We start from the raw sequence: 23,827 nt of genomic DNA on the forward strand, positions 1-23,827 counted from the left end.
TAAGGAGCCAAGATCCAAAATCTGTAGCTTGATGAACTCTTCAAACAAAGAGCTGAAGTATAAGCAGAAAGCCACCTTCAAGTTTCTAAATGCCTCACAATCTCCCTAAAGATGGACCTGCTAGCTGTGAAAAGTGAATGGATGGCTTCGCGCCATGTCCTTTGCATGGAAAGTGTATCTGGAATGGACAGCCTATTATTTCTGGCACGTACTCCATTCCTTCCTGCAAACAGACATGCTCCATCTCCGATGTGCACCGCAGTCATGTTGTTCCTTCACAGCGCTTCTAAAAAAGACCGGAGGAGGCAGGTTTGACAAGCTTGTCACGTTCTGATTCATTTGCCCAACCCTTTCGCCCGCCTGTTAATCATAATTGTCATTTTTCATGTCTGAATATATTACTATCCATTTACAGTCACTGTTGCTTTTGTTTCAAGTCAGAGCCGCAACTAAGAACTGATGCTAAGATGCCAGTTCCTGCTCACCACATTTTAATACTCTCTGTACTAGATGCTAATTTCATTCATCAACATGTACTAAGCCAATCAAAAATAAGAAGGGCTAGGAAAAGTCCAAGGGGGGAAGGAATAATGTGTGGGGGAAGTGGAAGAAGACCACTGGTGTTTTCCCTTACGGATCTTCAGCTATTGGCCACGATCCAACAAAGAAATGAGCACTCTTAAGTCTATAGAAATCAATGAGCTCAAGTGTACTTAACTGTATTGCATGGTGGTCATTTTAAGCATTTATAAAATGAAAGGATATTTTAAAAAGTGATCAAATGGTACTTAGAGTTTTATTTTTTAGTGCGGCAATGAGATCTATGCGTTCATGTTCCGGAAGGGGGGATAAAAGTTGAGTCAATAAGGGGCAATTCATCACTAAAGCCCTCCACCTGCAGTCCCCAGCCACCCAAAACCGGAAGTAATAAAAGGAACAGATTTCATGGAGAAAGCTGCTAACTGACCCTGCAGGGAAGACTTGTGGAATAGAAGCTACTTGTGAATACACATGAAAGAAAGTCCACTGGTGTGAGAAGGAACTTGCTGGATGCTATAACACTATCTTTAGTGCTGCGAGCAATGTCCATCTTAGTCACTGGCTGGCCATGTGCTTTGGTGGCTGAATGGCCCCAGAGACCCATGGGGCTGGATGAACCAACGTCTGATCTTCCCTGGTGATTCTACTTCCAGCTTATTACAAAAAGGAATGCTGCTGCAGTGCTTAGCAAGGACTGGACTGAATCAGTCCTCCCATTTTTTGCTTTCCTGGAAGTCTACAGGAAGCATTTATTGCACAATTGTGATTCATCACTCACAAGAATTTGTGGATGCTTTACATCAGAGGTCCTCAAACTTTTTGAATGGGGGCCAACTGAAAGGCTGTGGTGACCACTGCGGGCCGGTGAGGTGCCGTTGGGCGTGCGCGAGGAGGCATTGGGCGCGCGCGGCGGTGGCTCGCTCGCTCGCTCGGAGATCTCCCAGTGAGTCCAAAACCATCTCTGAGTGAGCGAGCCACCACCTCCCCACCGGCACAGCAGGCACGTGTGCGGGTGGCGAACAGCGGTGTGGGCCAAATGGATGGCCATGGCGGGCCGGATCCGTCCAGCAGGCCATAGTTCGAGGACCCATGCTTCACATGATGGCACCAGCTCTGCTTCTTTGCAACCATTGCCGTTTTTTTTCTTTTTATGTCTGGTATTATTTGTGAACGGTGGCATGAAACCCTCATGTAATATGGCAATTCTACTATACCACGAGTGCCATGTAGTGCTTGTGTAATGGTAGAGAACCCCACCTCCCAAAAGATGCAAAAGTCTTAATGCCAGAAAGAATCTTGAAGCAAAAGGCTCAGTAAAGTAACGGGTTAAAAGCCTCATGTAGAAAAGCCTTGGAAATATGGAACCATTCATTCATTCATTCATTCATTCGATTTATATCCTGCCTTTTCCCCCAAAGGGCTCAAGGCAGCTTACATCATTCTCCTCCTCCATCTTATCCCCACAACAACAACCCTGCGAGGTAGGTTAGGCTGAGAGTCCGTGACTGGCCCAAAGTCACCCAGTTGGCTCCATGGCTGAGTGGGGACTAGAACCCAGATCCTCTGAGTCCCAGTCCCAGGCTCTTAACCACTACACCACACTGGCTCTCTATTAACCAGTAGGTTAATCAGCCCTCTGCCCATGTTTCACCTATGCTGGGATGTTTGCACATGAGCTGTTTCCTGTGGCACAACCACGCTTCTTCCTTGAACCAGAACAGTGGGATTCTACATTCTACATTCTTTTAGGAAAAACCAGGAAAGTGGTGCAGACTCCTCAGGTGTAGATAATCTACAGCATTTCAAGGCTCCATTCTACATCTCAAGGGTGAGTTTCCTCATCTCAGAAAGAGTTAGCCAGCTTGTTCTCTACAAGCACAGCTGAAACGATGCTTGGCAGGTATTTCTGGCATAGTTTAGATGAAAGCATTCACTTTCCGGACTTCCTAAGGATGCTTGAACTCTTCCTCTAGAGGAAGTATAATCGAGAGGTTCCAATCCAGCTCATCTACTCCCTGGGGCAGGGTTTCAATCTGGAGCTGGATTCCCAGAAACCTCTGGAGTAAAAAGACAGAACAACTAATACACAAATGTAGAGCATTGCCTGTTTTGGCCCTGTAAAATCTAGAACTGTATTTCTACCAGGTGGGAAAAATAATTTACAGGTACAAATGGAATTGTTAGGCTTCTAATTTTTTTGTCCTGCCTTTTAGCTACTAGCCTGTAGACACAATACTGCCAAGTATTACTGAATAAAACACAGAGATCTTGAGGTCACTAGATGCACAGCATCCACTGAAGTCATGCTTTGTGAAATCAGAGGTTTAGTGCTGTTTCATTGGCTGGGGTCAGAATGAAACATGAACCTCTGTGAGGCGTGTGTCTTGGCCCAAATTTAAGACAGCATCCCCTCGTGAAGAGTGTATGCCATCTTGAGCCCACATGTGGTGGCTGAATAATGTGTCATCTTGCATCCAGGTATGGTTAGCACAGGGGGTTTTTTAAGGGAGGAGGGAAGGAAGGAAAGAAAAGTCTATTTAACAGGGGAGGTCAGCCTCTTGGGGGCATGTATCCAGTTATTCTTACAGCAGACTCATTCAAATTATGAACTTGCTTCCAGTGGATATGCTCTAAAAAAGACTAATTCTGGATCTAGCCCCTGCTCTTTTTTCCAACTAAGGTATGTGCTAGAAAAAAAATGAACAGCATTCTTCTTATTATTAAATTGCACTTACATCCCAACTTTTCTCTTCTTGCATGGGGCTTTCATGGTTCACCTCCTCTTTGTGTTGTCCTCACAGCAACAACCCTGTGAGGACAGTTAGGCTGAGAGTCTGTGGCTGACCCAAAGTCAGTGAGTTTCATGGCTAAGTGGGGCTAGAGAGCCAAGTCTTCATCCGCCCTGTTGGGAATCATTGTCTACACGGTTACAATCATGTGCAATGTTCTTGAGAACAAACAACACTGGTCTCAGGGGGCTTACTTTCAAATACCCATGCACAGACTGGACTGCAAGGATGCAATTCTAATATGTACACTTAAGCCCCACTGAATTCAGTGGATTTATTCAGCTTCTAATCCAACCATTCCTGCCTTCCTTCAGTACAACCTTCATACTTTTGTCACCTAAAGCTGGAAAGCGGCAGAAAGTATATTTCCACACCCACTGGTCTTCAATTCCCCGAAGCCCCTGACAGCATGGGCAATGATTAGGAATGCTGGGAATTGAAGTCCTAATCCTCTGGAGATTTACTTTCCACCCACCAATGAACTAAATGTCTTGATACTCAAAGGCGGTTTCTCTCCCCGATATATTCAAAGAAATTGTTATCGTTCACCGTAATACAGTGCTACGCTTTAAGTATATGTTACTCACATTTCCTTTTTGCTTCACCTTCAGAGATGGCTTTAAGTACTGCCAATGACAACTTAATGACTATGTTTGCTGAATGTCAACATAGGGGACTCTAACCTGCTCTCTCAACATGTTTATCTTTCATGGCAGGCCATAGGCATTACCTTCAGGGTAGTATGAATTGTTAAAGTGTTTGTCTTTCTTTAACTGGCTTCTTTTCCTGTTCCTTTGATACTCATGGCTAAGAGAGCTTTCCAATGCCCACTTCTGAAAACTCAAGATCTCTGTTGGGCTGCCGTCATGTTGCATCAGTGAGCTGCAGTGAAAAATGCCAACAGTCTTTTGGTACTTTGAAGGCTGTTCACTAGAGCCTACCGTGTTTTCTTTCCTTCTACTAATTCTGCTTCTTTCTTCTTTGCATTTCTATCCTGCAGTTGTCCTCTTGAAAGGAACCCAAGGTGGCCTGCAAAGCCCCAGTCATTCTCACAACAACAACCCATGAAGTAGGTAGGGCCAAGGGCCTGGAACAAGCCCAAAACCACAGGGGAACTTCATGGCTGAGTGGGGACTAGAACCAGGATCTCCTGCATCCCCAGTTCATAGCTTCACATCACCCTGGTCCACCCTGGAGCTGTTGAGAATGCTACACTGATCGCTTTCAGCTATTGTCTCCAAGGCCGATTGCCTCCGCTGTCGGAGGCAATTTGAACATCAGACAAATACACCATATTTTTGAGTGATCTGTCCTCTCAACGAGGAAGCCAAATATTTGTCTGAAAAACTCAGGAAAAGTGAACTTTTAGGTACATGCATAAAAGTGTGGTGGTATACTTTGAGATCTCAAAGGGGAAGCCAGAGGCACCATGTGTGATAGTATTTTCATTTCTATACCACCCAAGGGTCATTTCTATATTGTATATACAAATGGTTAACCAGTACTTGTCTGGCTAAACTAACCAGTACTTGTCTAGCTAAACTAACCAGTACTTGTCTGGCTAAACCATCCATCTCCAGGTTGTTTCCCACACAGAGAAAGAGAGAATGAGAGACAGGCTGGAAGATCCAGGTTCTACTCTCCAGCCAGCCATGAAGCTGACTGGGTGATTTTGGGCCAGTCATGGACTCTCAGGCTATCCTCCCTCACAGGGTTGTGGTTGTGAGGTACAAATGGAATGGAGGAGATCTATGTAAGCTGCCATGGGTTCCTCACAACAGGAGACAAGGCAGGATAATCTGCACTGGCCTATTAAAAAAGAAACCAAAACCCAACTGAACATGAGCTGCTGCATGAGGATAAGCAGTAACCACACCTCATCTGCCCCAGCTCTTCCGTCATGAAGGGCTCCTTATTATTAATGCTATGTGTCATTAATAAATTCAGGTGCTTTATCTGCAATAACAGGGCTAGTGCATCTGTTGGAAGCCCAACACTCAAGAGAGCTTCTCCTGTTAAGGACTCACTCACTCTCTTTCTCAGCATTTGTAGCATCTGTAGGCTTCAAAATGGGAATCTGGTCCTCTCCCGCCAAGCCGTTCTGAGGCTTTAAGCCTAGCAGTCATGGACAGAACTTTCTTCCAACCCATGAAAACAAGGCTGTTTGATTCAGTTAACTGAAGGATCCCCGCTTTGGGAGAACAGTTATCCACTCCTGACAGCTAATCAGACCCTATCTTTTTTACCCTCCTGCTGGTCGGCAGCGGATGACTCCTGCAATTGAAGCACAGAAATGCATTAAAATGCTAGAAAACCTTTGATCAAATTATCATTTGCACCCCCCCCCCAAAAAAAAGGCTGTGATAAAGCCAACATGAATGGCCAAGAGGGTAGGACAAAGCCTTTGTCCCAAACTTGCCTGAATACAAAAATCTTCAGTGAAGACCCTGCACACTTGATGGTGCAGTATAAATTATGTTTATACTATATGGAACAGCATCCAATAAGATGCAACTGCAAACATAAATTATGTGGTATGAACAAACTACTCTAGTGTAACAGCAAAACCATTAATCAGTGTATTAATTATTGCTGGAAATGGGTGTGTCAGCAAATACTGTTGCCATTAGACATTGCCCAAGATTTTTATCTGTGTTTTCTTCCCTCGTGGACTGCAAGGCTCTGGTTCCTGGAGAGTCAGTCTCCCATTCCAGGACAAAATGTATTCCACTATCTCCTCACCCCAGATACAGCAACAAATTAAGATTGAAGGATGTACTTTGACCCCATGCATTTAGAACTACAGTGAGTATTTCCTAGCTTCTCAGAAAAGTTCTGAGCAAATTGAGGCAAACTGAGCAGAGTTTTCCTGGTCACGAGGGAATGTCATCATCGCATGCCAGGACACTGTTTCAACATGTGTTATCAGAGATAAAACTCTGTGGACCAAAATATGCCTGGAGTACTATTTGAATGGTCATTCTGCTTCTGAGTATAACTGCTGGAAAAGCTACGGTTGGGTCACTGGACATCCTGTGAGGATCTGGGAATGGGAGGACTTAAAGGGCACCAAGCAATGGAGGTCCTTAGACCTTATAGGGGCTGCTGGGAAATACAAGCTCCTAGGAACCCTGCAGGGACCCCAGGAATATGGGAATGGGATTTGATGAAAGCTTTGTCTATTTTTGCCATATTAATTCTGCTAGCCTTTACGGTACCCTAAGACACTGCTGGTTTTGCTATCAGAGCTTAAATGATTATAGGTCTATTTACAGGTTAAGACTGTTTCCTCCTAGTCTGATGTGATGCAGGCGGCTGGCACATGGCGATAAAGCTTGCCTGGGGAAACTTTACAGGCCATTAAACCCTGCTCACTAATCCCTGCTCTTGTGAGAACTGCTTCTTTAGTAAACACATTGAACAGACAGAAACTCTTTTTCTCCTAGAACAGTGTTGGAATAGCTTAATCCTTGCCTTGCTAACATGTTTATTGCAGCTCAAAACTAATTCATTGTGAATATTATGCTTTAGTAAACGCATAACAATATTTTGGATGGTTCTGGTGTATGCTGTTCCAGCTTTCACTATATATCAGGGACAATCACTGTTTTCTGGATCCTAGCCGAGATAAATCACTCATCCTGATTTTCTGTTTAGGGGTGCCTGGTTAAAACTAGATTAGTGTGAGTTGGTATTAATGCCATTTTTTAGGATTTAGCTTCCTTCCCAGGGCCTGTAGGAGTTTACTGGCTGAATGTAAATGCATACTTATGGGCAGCAGAAACCATATAATGAAGACCTGACATTTCACATACTGCAGCTCCTGACGTATATTTTGAACCATTAGTGAGGTATTGCAAGCAGTTGTGGTTCATCAAGTATAGCTTTACCCAAAAAGACAAAAAAAAAAATTCTTCTGGTCATTTAAATCCATAAATGCCAGGCTACTGAAGGAGAAATAAAGGCAATATACATGAGGCTAAGTGAATATGCTATATGTAGGCATGTGGGTGTGAAGAGAGACTCTCAGATTGGATTGCAGCCAAATTGTTCCCATCAGTATCTGTGAAAATACTGTGGTTGGAGCATTGGGCTTGGCCTCCAGAAAATGCAGGTTCTAAACCTCGCTCAGCCATGAAACTCACTGGGTCCCTTCAGGCCAGTTACTGACTTTCAACCTAATATACCTCACAGGGCTGTTGACGTGTGGATAAAACAGAGGGGCGGGGGGACTATGTGCATTGCCCTGGGTTTCTTGCAAGAGGAAAAAGGTAGGATATTAGTGTAATGAATTAATATTACATTTGTAATCAATCCATATAGTGAACCTAACATCATAGAAAGTAAGTTCAGTGGGATTTAAACATGTCAAGCAAGCATGCTTAAGACTGAACTACATTTCAAAAATGTGTTTGGGGCTGCCCTTGAAGACTATCGTGTCTCTTCAATGAGTGTCAGGATGTGGGCGGCTCCAGGCCATCATCTGCTGGCCCTAGCACCAGACTGTCAACTCTGGTAGTTGCTGGGTTAGTCACAGACCCAGGTGTAGCTCTGCAGTCTTGATGAGCCCCACCTGGGAATCCTGTGGAGCAGCCTCTTCTCCACCAGCTGCCTCAGTGATATCGTTCCTTTCAGTATTGGGCTTGTATTTTGCCGGACCTTCGCAAGAGCCTGTTCTTGCCTTGCCTCACCTCACCTCTTGCTACCTGGTCCTTTTTGTCCCACCTGCCTTGCTTCCTTGCTTGCCTGCCACGCCTTGCTGCTCCTGAATCTCACCTGTCCATACAGCCCCAAGGCACTGCTCCTTGCGCTGTTGTTTACTCAGTTATTTATATCCTGCCTTTTTCCTTTCAAGGGACTCCAGGAAACATACCCAGTTCTCTTCCTTCTCTCAATCTTAACCCCACAACAGCTCTGCGCAGTAGATCGGGATGAGTCTGTGACTGGCCCTGAGTTGCAATGAGCTCCTTGACTGAGTGGGGACTAGAACCCAGAGCTCCTGAGTCCCAGTCCTGGACTCTTAACCGCTACACCACACTGTCTCTCAGTCAGGGACCTCTGGCTGGCTTCTGGCCACACTTTTGCCTTGCCCCATGATGCACTCCTGTCTCCTGGCCTCTGCCTGCTCTGCGACCGTGATTTGGGCTTGTTATTGGACTTTGCACGGTGCTGAACTTTATCTTGCCTTGGGGTCCTGTTACCTGCCTCCCCTTCTGTCCTTGTTTCTTGCCACCCATGCCCTGCATCCTGCCAATGGGCATTTCATGCCCGGGTCATGGGCTACAGGTCATGATAAGCCAGGAGTTCTGGTCAAAGGTAGTGTCAAGTCCAAAGAACAACACAGGACAGAATTACACACCCAGAAGTAAGATACAGAATTAAGCTGTTGATCTGGGTTTATTTATTTATTGCTTTTTAATGCCACACAATAGCTGAAGCTCTCTGTGATTCATATCTGGGTGGGTAAAGCTGAATCATTGACAACAGTCTCAGACTCAAGAGACATACTAAACAGTTTGCGTACGCAATGATGACAATAAAGAAATAGTGTGTGTTTAAATGATTACATAAGGACATCAAGGAAAATCCATCAAGGCAGTACAGTGTGACTAAAAGAATCACAGCAATTACATGTGGAAGTTGGCAGCTAATGAATACATTGAATAAGAATGAATACATTCTTTGTGCTATCCAGAGTCTTTCACCACATCTCTCTCCAGGAATTCTCTCCTGCCCAGGGGTCGGCAGCATTGGGGGGGGGGGGGGGGGGGTCGAGAGGTGAGCTTCATCCACCACTGCAGTGTCTGCCATGTGGGTGCTTAGAAAAACAGAAAAGTTAAAATTTTACTTTTTAAAAATGCATCTGCCATGGCTAAAGTGCACAAGGGTCAAAATTTTGTTGTTTGTAACATTCTGCAATGTTTGGGGCATTCTGTAGCTCAATGCACACCGTTCTCTCCACCCACCAATATTTTTAAAAAATAATGTTGGGGCCTCAGAGGCAATATGAAGGCTGCAGGGTCCATGTTGCCCTCACCTGCTCCAGTCTCTATAATTTGAAACACCTGAAAACATGCCTAGTGTGCAAACCTACGCATGTTTAGGCAGAAAAACTCCCACAACTCCCAACATTCATTAGCCATATTCCCCACTATTTTCTAGCTAAGCATGCATAGAATTATGCCCCCAGTCATTCTATACTGCTTAGCGGGTTTGCATCACCCTTGATAGCTACCAAACCAATGCAGCAAGCCTCAAGATCTTTTTACCTCCAGTAACACAGGTGAAACAGCAGAGGGAGAGGAGAAGGGGAAAGGAGGAAATGGAAAAAGAGCCCAGTAACTCCCTTCTAAATATCTAGGCATTATGCTGATCAGAGATATGTCCAAATCTCTGACATCATTCTGGTGTTGCACTGGGCTCTGAGGTATCCAATTCTACCCACAGTCTGGATCCAAAACCTTCCCAGGGAAAGCAGTATCAGTGCATTAAGCACAGCTTTGCTATTGCCTTCCATCCATGTAGACACATTTCATAGAATGTTTTCAGAAGAACTCAATAATGCTTTGCTTTTGCCCACTGTTGCCTGAGAATGTCAGTCCCAGTTGTTAGCTATGCTCTTATCCTTGTCATCAATCCAGAAGCCCCGATTCTCAAACTGGCTGCTTCACTTGTGTTCCAAGCAGTTTGCACTGTGTGCTGGACAATCCCATTACTGGCATCCATTTTATTTACTTTCACTTTCTTCAATTTAGCATCCTCTAGAAATGTTGGATTACAATGTCCAATGTCCCCTATGCAAATGTCCATTATCCAAAACATCTGGGAGGTGCGAGGTTGGGCAAGGTTCCTTTAGTCCATCAGGACCACCCTGCTGTTTTCGGAATGCAAGATTTCCCTAGGCCTAGCAAGACTGAATTAAGTAATCCAGAAACCTGGCCTAAGCAGCCTCTCTTATTCTAATCCCTTTCAAAGAGGATCCAGTGGCCAGCCTAGGTAGGCAGAGTCGGTCCAGAACCTGAAAATATTTCATTGAGCAGCCACCAACTGGATCTCAGGGGGCTGTATGTAGATCTGCACTCGAAATGGTTCAATATGGATCTGCCAGACTGGAGCTGATTGACAGGATCATGTCATTCCACTGAACTTCCCTCGATACCAATACGTCTCTAGGTTCAGTTCAAGGCACTTGTTTCAACTCACTTCACTGAGCCTTAAATGGTCTTGGTTAAATGGGTTTGACTGTTGTCAAAACCAAACTATTACAAGACTGCAGTGCTCTGTGCCAATTTGCATCTTATTCTACTTCTGAGGCCAGCTTTGGGTATCCTCCCAAAAGGTTGATATACAAAATAGGGCTTGTTCTGTTGCAGCACCCTCGTTTCGGGACAGCCTGGCCTGTTGCTGCCTCTTTGTAGAAGGCCGTTTGCTCCAGTGGGTTTTTGTAAGAACTCCATTCTTAATATGCTCTTATGCTGCCGCAGCTCATCAGAGCTGGTATGAATGGCTTCCTACGTTTCTACGGCATGCATCTCTGGAGGAGAACCATCTTTTTTGTTGAATCCACAGTCAGATCTCCTTGTATGTGAAACAAGCCCTCAAGCCAGAACTGGGCCCTAATTTCCTCAAGTGTAGCACTGTTCATTCATACAGCGGCCATCCTCCTTCTGGCAGTTGCAAAGCTACTGTGTGTGCTTAATGGCAAGGGATTTCCAGGGACGTATTTATGACTTCCAGAGAAGCTGCAGGGTACAAGCTGTTCTTCTGTATCCTGTTGTTTATTACGTTGTCTTGTACAGTCTACCTTTCACTAATTGTATTGAGCCCAGCCAGCATTTGTTATTGGGTGGATTAAAATGCAGTAAATAAATGTATACATGTATATAAATTGAGTAAATGATTGGGTACATAGTCTATGACGATCTTGCTAGGATAAGTTGAAGGCAGACGAAGAAAGGAAAGATCAAATATGAGATGGATTAACTCCATAAAGGGAGTCACAGCCTTGAACGTCAAAAAGTTGAGCAAGGCTGTCATAAATAGGGCACTTTGGGTGGAGATGACTTGATGGCACATATCACAGCAGCCCATGACCTGCACCCTTGAATGTATGTAACAGCCAAATGAATGTCACATGCTAATGCTAGAGTAATTAGTTTTTATTAAATAATATTGAAGGATGCCGCCCAACAAGCAAGTCAACAAAGTATTTTAAAAAGATCATTCAACAGGATGAAGGGAAAGGGGAATTGAGACTTTCCTCAAGTATGTGGTTTATTGTAAGTAGCTCTTTTGACTCTGCAATCTCATATACCCACACACCTCTATCAGCTTGTGAGTCATGCCTGGTTCCTATGAACTGCCATCCAATTAATTCCAGAGTATTTGCCTTCTATGCTTCCCCTGCACCTGCAGGGTTTCTTTCTCCACTGAATCACTTGCTGGCTGTTAGGCTGAGTTCAGAACAATATTGTGCATCTTGTCATGGACTCTCCTCAGAACTAGAAACACAATTTCCCTATGCTTTGTGCAGTCCTGTCCAGTCACAAGGCCCATTCAGTAGAGCTTAATCTCGAGGAAGCGTAGGAAGCATGTACACAATTACAGCCTTACATTATGCTCTGGGGCATACTGACTCAGAAGCAAATCTTACTGTGCTTAGTGGTTCTTTCATTGAGGAACACCCAAGAACTTTAAAAAAACAAATATAACATCAAAAGATGGTTCCATACACCTTGTATGCAGACAATCCCCTAAAAAGTCTGCTGTAATGTTGCTAATACTATCAGTTGCTGAGTACTATGTACACACAATATGCATGGACCAAGTAATGCTCAAGAGCTCCTTTTACATGGCAAATCATACCTGTCTACTCAGAAGTAAGGTCTGTTGAGTTCAATAAGGCTTTCTCTGAGGAGTATATGCCTGCAGTCTGTCTCTTGTCAATGAATCACATCCCAATAAATGCAATATAAAACATAGGAAAGAACCCCTTTAAAGAATTTACATTTTATCCTAGCCGGAAAGAGGCCTGGAGTTAGACTTCTTGTTATCTGCATTTCAAATTCATCTGAAAATGAATTTTCAGTTTTCCCCATGGCACAATTTATGGTGAAAGAATTTATATAAACCTTAAATGCGCTCATCATGCACATTTATCAGCAATCCCAATGCACATGCCCACGCAGCCTCTGTGCTGTTCCTTTCTGTACCTGAGAGTTGTTGAACCCAAACAAGGATTCAAAGGTTCCCCTTTCTTGGACCCACCCCTTCCTTCCCGTCAGTCGTTTCCTTGCTTTTGCATAGCTTTTTCTCCGTTCTAAAAAGCTAAAAGTCCTCTTGCAGCAAAAGCTTTACGCGAAAATAAACTAGTATTTGGTCCTGCCCCGTTGCATTCGGTCCCGTCCGCCGCCATATGAGCTTCCTCAAAACTGGCCCTTAGGCTGTGAGCGATCCAATATCCTCGCTGTACATCATTCGGGTATGAATTCCCTTTATAAGGAGATCCAGTAAACTGACTACAGTGGGGCATGCATATGATGAGCCTGCACCGCAGGAGACTTTCGCCTGATGAGTATTTCTGTGTAACCCTAAGACTTGCACACCATCCACCCTCTGACTAGGCAACCGCTCCTTCCACGTCTGCGGCGCCTCAGGGGTTAAGGTCCTCGGGTCTTCTCTCCCCGCCTCAAAACGAGAGTCTCGCCCACTTCTCCTTCGCGTCACTCTCTGCCCAGCAGCGATTGGTGGTGATGGAGAAAGCTCCGTGGCTTCCCATTGGATGGGGCAGGGGGCACGTCAATCATTTGGAGAGGGCTCGCGTTCTCTCTTCGCTGGGGGAAGGAAAACTTCCTTGTTGTTGTGACGCTGCGCCAGCATCTGGAAGTCCCCGGGTGCAGCAGCCGGAGCCACAGCTGGAGCCGGTGAGCATTCCAAACGGGGCTTCAGGGTCGTGGACTGCGCTTCTTGGAGGAGCCGGCTCACTTTTGCAGGCTTCTATGGGGGGAGGAGACGGGTGTGCTTCTCTGCTCAGCTTTCGGCGGTCGTGCAACCCCTTCCTAGGCGCCTGTGCACGGAAGGAAGCCTGCTGAGGGTTGCGAAGGTGGCATCCCGAAGCGACTTTAGCAGCCTTCCCCACTCTGGCTTCCTCGGGATGTGCTGGACAACTTTGCCCATAATTTATCTGGGCAGCTCTTGGAAATAATGTGAATTGTGATCCAGCACATCGGGAAAACACCAGGTTGGGGAAGGCTTGGATATAGAATTGCAATTTTAATAGAAGTGCAGCCCAAGCAACCTCCTAGAAACTACAGCCAGCTTCATTCTGTTTTGTTAGTATGGGATCCCCTTTTTTCTTTTTCCTTTCTTCCCTCTTCTCGCAGGAGGGGAAGGAGAAGAACAAGAAGGGCTCCTAATTTAATTAGTGGGGAAGAATGGGTGCACTGAATTCTCTTGGCCTTTTTTTAACTTTAGCCGTCCAAGTACTGAAGTGAGGAGATGGGTAGCAATTACGTACCCCAGACTTCCCCAATCAGATGCCTTCCAGATGTTTTGGACGATATTTTCCAGCACTCCTGTCGAGTGGCCACGCCTGCAGGGAATAACGAGGACTGACGTCCCAAACATCCTGAGGGCACCAGGTTGGGGAGAGTTGCTATGCAATCTTACCTGGGCATGGTCTGCAGGTACATGAGGCAGGCAGCTCGGTAGAGCTAAGGGAATTGGATCTGGTCAGCGCTTGGAGGGGAGACACCAGGGAGTCCCATGTAGCCGCTTGCTTGAGTTGGAAGACAGGTGTGCTATTAGTGTAATAATATCTGGGAGTAAGTACCAAATGATCTCTATGGGCTTAGTAGACTTGTGTAGAGATTGCTGTTCAAAGGCCCGAAAGATGGGAAGGAGGAAGATACACCTGGATTTACTTACAGAAACCCCCTCTCCCCCCCCCCCCATTCTTTCTCTAATTGTTCTTATGTAATGAGGATAAAGGTCCCGAGCTGGCTGTGTGGGTGGCTACTTTTGCATAAAGGTTTCTCTTTTGCTTTTCGTCGAAAATATCAAATCGCGTAGGGAGTGATCTGAAGGGACGTTCTCCTGCGCAAACAACCATCCAAACCAACGGGAGCCGCAGGAGACCTCCCTCCAGGAGTATGCCCCCAATTCCTTGTAGGAAGGGCTTTTGAAAAAGCAAGTGCTACCTTCAGACTTTCCAGCACCAGCCTTTGCAAGACCTTTTTAATTCTTTTGTAGACGTTTGCTGGCTTTTCTGACCTGATTTGCTTTGTTTTAAGCCCGGAGTGATGGAGACGCGACGGGTGGGGAGGAGAGATGCTGCTAGACAAATTGGTTTTTCAGGCATGTTTCTAAGGCCTTGCAGACTCATTCTGGGTGTGTGTGTCTGTCTGTGCAAGAATTGCACGTTCCGTGCACGTACTGGGTTATCAGAGAGCAGAAATTGCTTGGTCCAGCTGGCACGTCAGCCCTGGAGATCTGCTCTGGGCGAGGCAGGAGGTGGGACGCTCTTTCCTACGGGAAGATATGGGGGGTGGGGATGGCGACTAGTTTTCCTGGACTTGGGAAATGCCTGGGGATGACGTTGCTCCATCCCCTCCCTCAGCACCGCCCCGGTCCTGCTTCCCCGTTAGCCAGCCCCAGCTCTATGGGATCAAGATGGTCCGTGCATCCCCCCGCTCCTTCCCACCAGCGGCCGTTTCCAGTAGTGCCGGATGGTCTCGCTCAGTTTGCGAGCGTGCGAAAGCTGAGCCCGTTTGCAGAAGGGCGGGCATTTCAGGTGAAGAGGTCGGCTCTGCGTGGCACAAGCCAGCCCTTCCCTAACTCGGCACCCCACAGATGTGTCGGGAGGGCCTTCCCCAAGCAGCCTAGCGGGCATTTCAGATTAAGAGGGTCCCCGAGCGGGTTGGGCTGCAATTCTCGACATCCCCGCCCAGCCTAAACAGAAGGTGTCAGGGGTGCAAAGGCAGCCCCCTAGGTCTGGAGCCCCAAAGCTTTCTTTTGGAATGCCGGATATCTCGGGGGGGGGCATCTGCCCCATAATCCTGCTGTCCGGGAATGTGTTGCATCTGATCTCGCTGGATTCCCAGGCTGGTTTCCTGCCTCACATCCTGCGCCCCCCCCCCCCCCCCCCGAATCTTTCTGTCTAAGTTTTTATTTCGTTTTTTTCTGACATCAATTGCCTTCCTCTCCCCTGGACACAGATCCCTTTATGCAGATAGAGGCAACAGACACCCAGACTACAGCATATGTAAATGAGCACATACACACTGTGCTTTCTCGTTCTGTAGCCCAGATCTTTTCGGCACTTAGCACCACCCTTGCTGACATGTATAAACGCACGCATGTATTTAAAGCAGGGCTGAACTGGGGAAGGCGCAGTGTTTAAGCCTTACATCTTGACTCTGTTCCCTCCCCCATGGAAGGCTGGGGTGATTGCTTCTCATGCTGGCGTGGGGCTGGCTCTTAAGGGGCACTGCCGCGGATGGAAAGGCCATCAGTCGCTCCCTGGCTGGCCGAAAGCTCCACAGAGAGGCGGAGGCAGGCGTGAGTCCACGTGCTCTTGGAGGCACATGCTGCTTCCATGGGCTTGAAAGTGGTGCTCGCCTGTTGGATGTACGTGCTCCTGCTGGCGTGCACTCGGATGCGCTTCAGCATCCATCCACTCTGCCCCGCCATGTGTTTTCCCAACAGAGAACAAACGAACAGGCTATGCCCAAGAAACCGCGAACCGAGAATGCAGTGGAGCTTCCCAGATCTTGTGCCGTCTGCAACTGGCATACTGTACCGCATTTTGTCTTATCCCTCCATCCACCCCCTCCTTGCCACAGAATACATTTGCTCAAGCACATGGAGGTTGTCCGGCAGCTTTTCCTCCACCATTCCAACTGCCTTGGACTACAACTCCCATCATGCTGGCTATAAACTGTACAGCTGGAGATCCCTGTTTAAAATATTACCTTTTCTGTGAGTTCCTGAGGTAGCCTTGACTCAGTACTCAAGAGATCTGGTTCTAGCTCTCATTTGGTCATGAAGCTCTTCGGGTGACTTAGGGCCACTTGCAGACTCTCAGCCCAACCTACCTCAAAGGGTTGTTTTTGTGAGGATAAAATGGAGAGGAGAAGGACCATGCAAACATCCTTGGCTGTCTTGCAAGAGGAAGAAAGGTAGAGTATAAATGTGATATAATATTAGTAAGAAGCCTGAAGTGTTCAGAAGCGATGGATATTTTCCTTGGTAAGGAGGGTTGCTGCAGACAGATTGCTATTTCAGGAACAAATCTATGGCCATCCATACTCATTGCCTGTGTGATTGATTTTAATCTGATGCCACAAGTGCAGGCATTGTGTGTTTGTATGAATCAGAAAGGCAAAATCATTTGGACTGGGTGATGTGTGTGTTCCTTCATCCACAATACGGGAAATAGTATTGACTTTCCTTACAGGGTTCTTGTATTAGGAGTATAGCTAGTCAATATGGATGAAAAGCACCTTGGAACACCAGAAAGCTATGTTGATGAAAAAGTAATAAAAAAGTGCAAGAGAGAGTTATGTCTTTGCTGCCCTATTTTGGATTATTCATTTTTGTTTAGCATGACAAACAAGGATTATTATGAACCAAGAAGTGCAAAAATGAGACAGGAGAGTATGTTTCTGTAAGCTGAGCTGTGGCTATCATGTCTGCTTTTTGTGGATTGCCCTTCAGGGAGACCCCCTCACAAAGTGATTTACAATGGATGGAAAATAAGATATGTTAAAAAAAAAAAGAAGCTAAGCTATCAAACCCAGTTGAAACTGCCTTAGCTTTTTGCTCTATATATATATATATATATATATATATATATATATATATATATATGTATATTTCCTCTCTCTTTTTGTGTGTGGGTGCTCTTGTCTTTATTTTAAAGGGATGTTCTTAATTTTTGACCCTGCTGATTAATACTTACCTTAATTAACTTAAACTATCCTCAGTTTCAGTGGATTCATGTATGGATTAAAACTTGAGATTCTGCCTCAAATAGTCAAATGATACCTGTTAGTCAAAGTTTTAAACTGGTGTTTTAATCACTCACTCTTTGCCTTCATACAGTTCAGTTACTACTTGCTCTAGCTATCACTGACTTCAATTTTATTTTTGCATGGTATAAGCCAACATGCCTACTCAGAAGATAGTGAAAGATCACCTTCTCCCATATATATTCAATGGAATGTTAGTTTCCTCTGTGCTGCTAAAGTTGGCCTTGTGCCCCTTGTCAAGTGACCTTGTGAAAATGGCTCTAGTAAGATGCCTTCTCTATGGTGGCAAACTTTTGTGAAATAGTCTCCTCAGAGAGGCTTGCCTGGTGCCGTCTCTGTAGTCCTTTTCTTGCTAAGTGATGACTTTTTAATTTACCCTGCCACCAGCATTTTACACAAACAAAATCTGTGCTCTGACTCTGTAAGCTTTGGCTTTTACAATAAGCTTTTTATTTTGTAAATTCATTATTTTCAAAGCTGTACTTTAGCCATAAATATTTTATAAAATGTTAACTTTTACTTCTTGTTTTGCGAAGCATGCAATATACAGTTTTATGGGCAACTATAGGACTCTAGTAGTAGTAGTAATAAAAATGTCATGCTGCAGTTGGTGGGGTTTGCTCCCTACTGTGTTTAAAACTTCAGTCTGTTTTCTATACCTGTACATGTACCAGGTGGTGCTGAGGAACTTTAATTCATTCTCTGATCAGAAGCCTTCTCTATCCCAGATAGTTTTATATTGCCATTTATAATCATTTATTAAAATTGTTTTCAGTAAACAGGCAGGTCTTGGGGTGGTGGAGTGGGGGAGCAATCTTACATTTCTGAGTACTCATGTCATGAAATTTGGACTTCATGCTTGCCCTGCAAATTTGTTTAGCTGTGATACTTCAGATTGGGATACCCTGAACCTGGAGGTTTAGGATGCTCCTGTGCAGGGCCAGAGAGCAGTGGAGGCCACCTTCTCCTTGCCTCGCATTTTTACTCATTGCCTGTCTAGCAAAGATGTTTCAGGAGGGAGGAAAGGGGGTTGGAGTGGCCTCAGGGTATCTTGTCCCTGTGCCTCTGCAGTCTCATCCCTTCCCTGCCCACCAAAATGCCTCCCTTCTCTTTTCTCTGAGGTTGCTTTTCTGACCTCTGAGAGTAGCTGGCATGATTTTTTCCACTCCAGCTGGGAGAAAGGTTGGAAATTCACTTCCTAGTTTTGAGGCTACCCAACTGGTGCTCTGGGAATCCAGAATAACCTGCAGTCCTTCTGGTGATGCTGAGAAGCCATAGGATTCTGGACATGTATCATGTTTTAATGACCTTTCAGTGCATAACTTGCCTCCAATAAATGCACTAACTTACCATTTATCTAGAGTCTAGTCCTGCATCACTGCACTGCTTAGAACAGCCCTCACAAGCCTGGTGCTCTGTAGATATATATAGTCCAACCCATCTGGAAGGCAGGTTCAGCAAGGCTGGCTTAGCACACAGCATCAGGACTTCTGGTAGTGTGGGAAGAAATGTGATACAGAGGACTGACCTTGCCACGGGACTGAAATGGTGGACATTCTTACTTCCGTGTGTGTGTGTATGTGTGTGTAACTGTTACGTGATGCACAAGTTCAACTGAAAGGGCCTTCTTCAGCTGACTGTGTCGGGGATTTTTTGCTCTTATCCTTGGAGCTTGATAGAAAAGCCCCTTAATGTTTGTGAATGCCTGTATCAGTGAGTACCTTTAGATAGGAGGCCAGTGCAGCGAAGAGTCACACTGGGATGCAACACTAAATCGTCACTTAAACTGTGTGAATAAGCTTTAAACTCATGCCTTCCTCACTGTTCAGACTGAGAGCTATTGTAACCTGTGTGAAGCTGGGTCCATTTGCTAGTAAATGTAAATGCTAGTAAGTACCTCATGTTGAAATGCCTCCCTAAACATAAATGCTTTTCATGACCCAGCAAAGGGCTTAATGTTTTGAAGCTGCTGCACATCCTTTGAATAACTATTCCATGAAATGGAGGCCACAAGAAAGAACTAATAGCTCCTATGCATTCAGAATGGGGATAGTACTGGGCAGGAAATGGGTTCCTTTGGCCTCACTTTCTGTTGCTTTGTCTGGCCTGCAGGTGATTGCTAATTTTTGATGCATTCCCCTCTTTTTTCCTCCCCCAGGAAAAAAAATCAAGCTACATGCCTTGCTAAAACAAGAGAAGATGTTATGTTGGGGATATTGGTCTTTTGGATATCCCGGGGCAAGTAGTGCTTTCCAGACTATTATCCCTGAACCAAGGACTAGTGGCTTCATTCATGAAAAGAGTGTCAAAGAAGTGGCCTTTGGTGGAAATCATTCTGTTTTCTTGCTGGAGGATGGGGGAGTCTATACATGTGGCTTGATCACCAAGGGACAACTAGGCCATGAGAGGGAAGGAAACAAACCAGGTATGCTGTTTTCTGAGTCTTTGGAGGCTATCACTGCTTTTAATAGTATGATGTAACTCTGCTGGATTGTATTAGTTTTACTGCTGCTGTTTCTCTGTCTTTCACCCAGAGAGCTTTGGCTATGTGACAGTATAGAAATGAAATTAATAGTAATAATTCTTAATCTTATTTTCTATGTTTTCATTATAATTTTATTATCTGTTCTCCCTGCCCATATGTATTTTGGTTGGTATTTTAGAGTTGTGTCAGCATGCATCTCCATCTAGTCCAAATATGAAATCTTGCCTGGTCAATCTCTGACTAAATGTCTTCTATAAAGTGCAGTAGACAACATCCAGAGGCATTGAGAAAGCAAGCCTGCAGCTGGTTAATGTGTTACTTTGTTTTTCACAAAGCTCACAGGAGCTTGTGAACAGGAGCGGTGCTCACATCTCCTCCTTTTGGATCTCATCCTCTATTTTTGAAGTGTGGACCTGACCATTTTCAGTGTCCAAGACATTTCCATTTTCTGAGAGTCTAGGTATTTGAGAAATGTGAGATCTACAACCCTTTCCCTCTTGACAGCGGTCAGAAGAAAGGGTTTTTGTTTCAGCAAGGGTTTTGACCAGGCTAAACAGTTTTCATATGCCACAAGCCAACTTTTCAAGTGAAAACTGAAGTAGCAAATTAACCTATTTGCAGTTTCTTTGTCAATGTCCATGGAAATTGCCTCCTGGGTTCAGGAATCACAGCAAGCTATCTTGAACAATCCAAGAACAAGCTATGGATTCTTAGAGTGGTTTATTCACAGTTAACAAACTATACCTAGGAAACCGCTGGGTTTGCACGTAATGTCCACGAAATACAGGTGACATCCTACCGTCGGTTGTCATGGCATGCAAGCTGAGTCACTGTATGTTACCTGAGGGTTTTATGTCCTCCTGTCTTGGCTATCTGTGGCAAATGTGGTGTTTTAGAGAACAGCTTGAGATCCAACTCTCCTTTGACTGAAGGTGCTATTAGGGGAAGCATTGTTGATCCACTTTGCAGAAACACAAGGCTGCCTTCTAGTGGGTTAGGTGATGGACCCATCTAAACCAATATTGTTAACACTGCCTGGAAGTGGCCGCCTGGCATTTCAGGCAGGGATTTTTCCATCCCTACCTGGAAATTCCAAGGACTCAGCTTTTGCATGCAAAGCAGGTGCTCTGCCACTGCGATAGTCCCCCCCCCCATCCCACTTCACCAATACTCTGCCTTAGCATATCTCAAATGCATCCCAGCAAGTGTAATTAAGATAAAAGAGATGGTAGGAGGAAAATTAGGTGAATGATTTATGAGATGAAGTGCTCATTTTATTTGTGCTCTTTTAAGCGCTTTTCTTCCAGGACTGAAACCTTCTTCATCCTGGAATTTTCAATGAAGGCCTTCAGGTCCTTCTGTAAAAAATTCTGTTTGTTCCCCTCTCCCTACAGCGTAGGATCCCGTGGCATTAAAGGAACAGACTATTAGTTCCAAAATTACATTTGGTTGGAGAAGGAGCTCTCCCATCTGCTTGTGAATCATCCAATCTGTGTAGCTGCCTAAAACACAGAAGAGAAGCTGTTCTTCTGAACAGCTTTTTTCGATTTCACAAGCTTTTAATGGCAACATCAACCTCCTAATGGAGCACCTTCTGCATAGAAGCCTCTTGCTTATTTCTGGTTGGCTCCTAGCAAGTTGAGACCCTCCTCCTGGGAATCAGGGTAACTCAGCATTAAAATGCGTATTTTATATGTCCAGGGTTTTTTCCCCCAGTTCAAACATCTGTTGCATGAATCTTTCACAAAAAACAGCCATTTGCAGTAGGTAGAATTGGCAGAATTATCATTATTCAGTTTATCCTGATTGGCGTGCAAATAAAATTGGGCTTTGCTCTCTGGAAAGCAGAGGCTGCCCTGGTAAGATTAACTTGCAAGAGGCAGACTTTGTTTGAATATTAGGAGAAACTTGTATGGGTAAAAGCCTCCTTGACTTTAAGCAGACTTTTCAGCAATGGAACCAGGGTGAATGAGTCCGCCTCCATAGAGGTTTCTGAGCAGAAGTTGGAAAGCTGGTGGTGCTCTAGCTCTGAATATCCTTGCATCTGGCCAAGGCTGGACTAGATCAGTGATGGCTGAACCTTTCAGAGACTGAGTGCCCAAACTGCAACCCAAACCCCACTTATTTATTGCAAAGTGCAACACTACAATAAAACCTGAAAACTGAGATTTGATTTTAGAAAACACAACTCACAGCCGGTCTAAGCAAATATACATATATATCTTTGGCAGCTCAATGAACAGCAATGCGAAAGCTTGGAGGAGTTGCAGCTAATGAGTCACGGCAAGTGACATCATTGCCAGGCTCCGCTACTGCTTTCTGAGCATGCGCATGGCCCCTATATGCACTGTTATCCGATGCTCAGCTGCAGGGGCGATACTGGGTGACGTGGCTCATAAGCCAACAGAGAGGGTTCTCTGAGCCTGCTGTGCCATGAATGGAATAGGTTTGCCACCTCTGGCCTAACCCTACATTGGTGCGCTCATTTCTGCCCATTCTAAACACATTGCAACCATCAAATTCATGCCAGGACTCCTTGTTTTTCTAACCCTAACCCTACCCTGGTGCACACCCCTAACCCTAATAGTGGGCTAAAGTTCCATGGAAAAGAGGGCCATTTTGAAAAAGCCTTCCTTGAGTAGCTTTTTCTACACAGCTCATCATTTCTGCCCATTCTAAACACATTGCAACCATCAAAATCGTGCCAGGACACCCAGTTTTTCTAACCCTTAACCTAACCTGGTGCTCACCCCTAACCCTAATAGACGGCTAAAGTTTCATTGAAAATAATGTAATTTTGAAAAAGCCTTCCTTGAGTAGCTTTTTCTGCACAGCTCTTCATTTCTGCCCATTCTCAACACATTGCAACCATCAAAATCATGCCAGGACACCTCGTTTTTTTCACCCTAACCCTGTGATGGTGAACCTTTTAGAGACTGATTGCCCAAACTGCTTCCCAAAGCCCACTTATTTATTGCACAGTGCCAATTCTACAATAAAACCTGAAAACAGCCAGTCCAAGCAAATATATGCATATCCTTGGCAGCGCACTGACCTGCCCTGCAAAATCTTGGACGAGTCGCGGCTAATCCTTCCTGGCTTGTGACGTCACTGCTCGGAACCACTACTCCTTTTCGAGCATGCACATGGACCCTATGTCTGCTCTTATCCAATATTTGGCTTGTGGGGCGATGCTGGGGTGAGTTGGCTCGTGTGCTGATAAAGCATGCTCTGCGTGCCTACTGTGGCACGTGTGGCATACGTTCGTCACCACAGGACTAGATGATCTCTGGAGGACCCTCCATCTCAAAAGTTCTGTCAAGTACCTATTTTCAAATGCGTCATTTTTCTTGAGATACACTACAGAAATTAACATAGTATAGCTTTCTTTTATGAAACGAGGGGCAGGCAACTTGTGTTCCTCCAGATGTTTCAGCCTACAAAAGCTGCTATGCCTCATCATTCGCTATGCTGGCAAGGGATGATGGGACTTGTAGGAGGGTACATCTGGAAGCACACAAACTGTCCATTCCTAACAGTAATTTTAGAAAAGGTTGATGTTTTGGTCATGAAAATTCCTACTTGATAACAATGGGAAGAAAACACTGAAGAAGAACAAGGCCTTCACTTCATTCATGACTGGCTTAGTTACATTTTAAAAACACTGGGAGGAAAGTTGCTCTTTGATTCCTGGCTAACAAATAAATATTCTCACATGGAGTTACAACCCTTTCTCTAATTATTACTATTACATTTCTATACCACCTGTAGCCAAACCTGTCTGGGCAGTTTACAACAATAATCATAGAATCATACAGCAAAGTCACCCCTCCAGATTTTAACCAGGCCTGGCCCTGTTTAGCTTCCAAGATTAGGCAAGAGCAGGAAGTTCAGGCTACATGGAAATTAATTAATGAGAGCCACTGTGATGTGGTGGTGAAAGTGTGGAACTGGGGACCTGGGAGATCCAGGTTCTCGTTCTC

General features: G+C 45.0%; 1 protein-coding gene across 1 annotated transcript in view; it reads left to right on the plus strand.

The window, feature by feature from the left end:
• The first annotated feature begins 13,156 nt into the window (after positions 1-13,156).
• The window catches only part of LOC123023070 (probable E3 ubiquitin-protein ligase HERC3), a 40,634-nt gene continuing 29,963 nt past the window's right edge, over positions 13,157-23,827 (plus strand). Inside the window, exons 1-2 of the mRNA XM_044429436.1 lie at positions 13,157-13,252; positions 19,518-19,784. Coding sequence (XP_044285371.1) covers positions 19,559-19,784 — 226 coding nt within the window. The 5' untranslated portion in view covers positions 13,157-13,252; positions 19,518-19,558. The remainder of the gene's footprint in view (positions 13,253-19,517; positions 19,785-23,827) is intronic.

Source organism: Varanus komodoensis, unplaced genomic scaffold (genome assembly GCF_004798865.1).
Source record: "Varanus komodoensis strain SLA01 unplaced genomic scaffold, ASM479886v1 scaffold2, whole genome shotgun sequence".
NCBI lineage: Eukaryota > Metazoa > Chordata > Lepidosauria > Squamata > Varanidae > Varanus > Varanus komodoensis.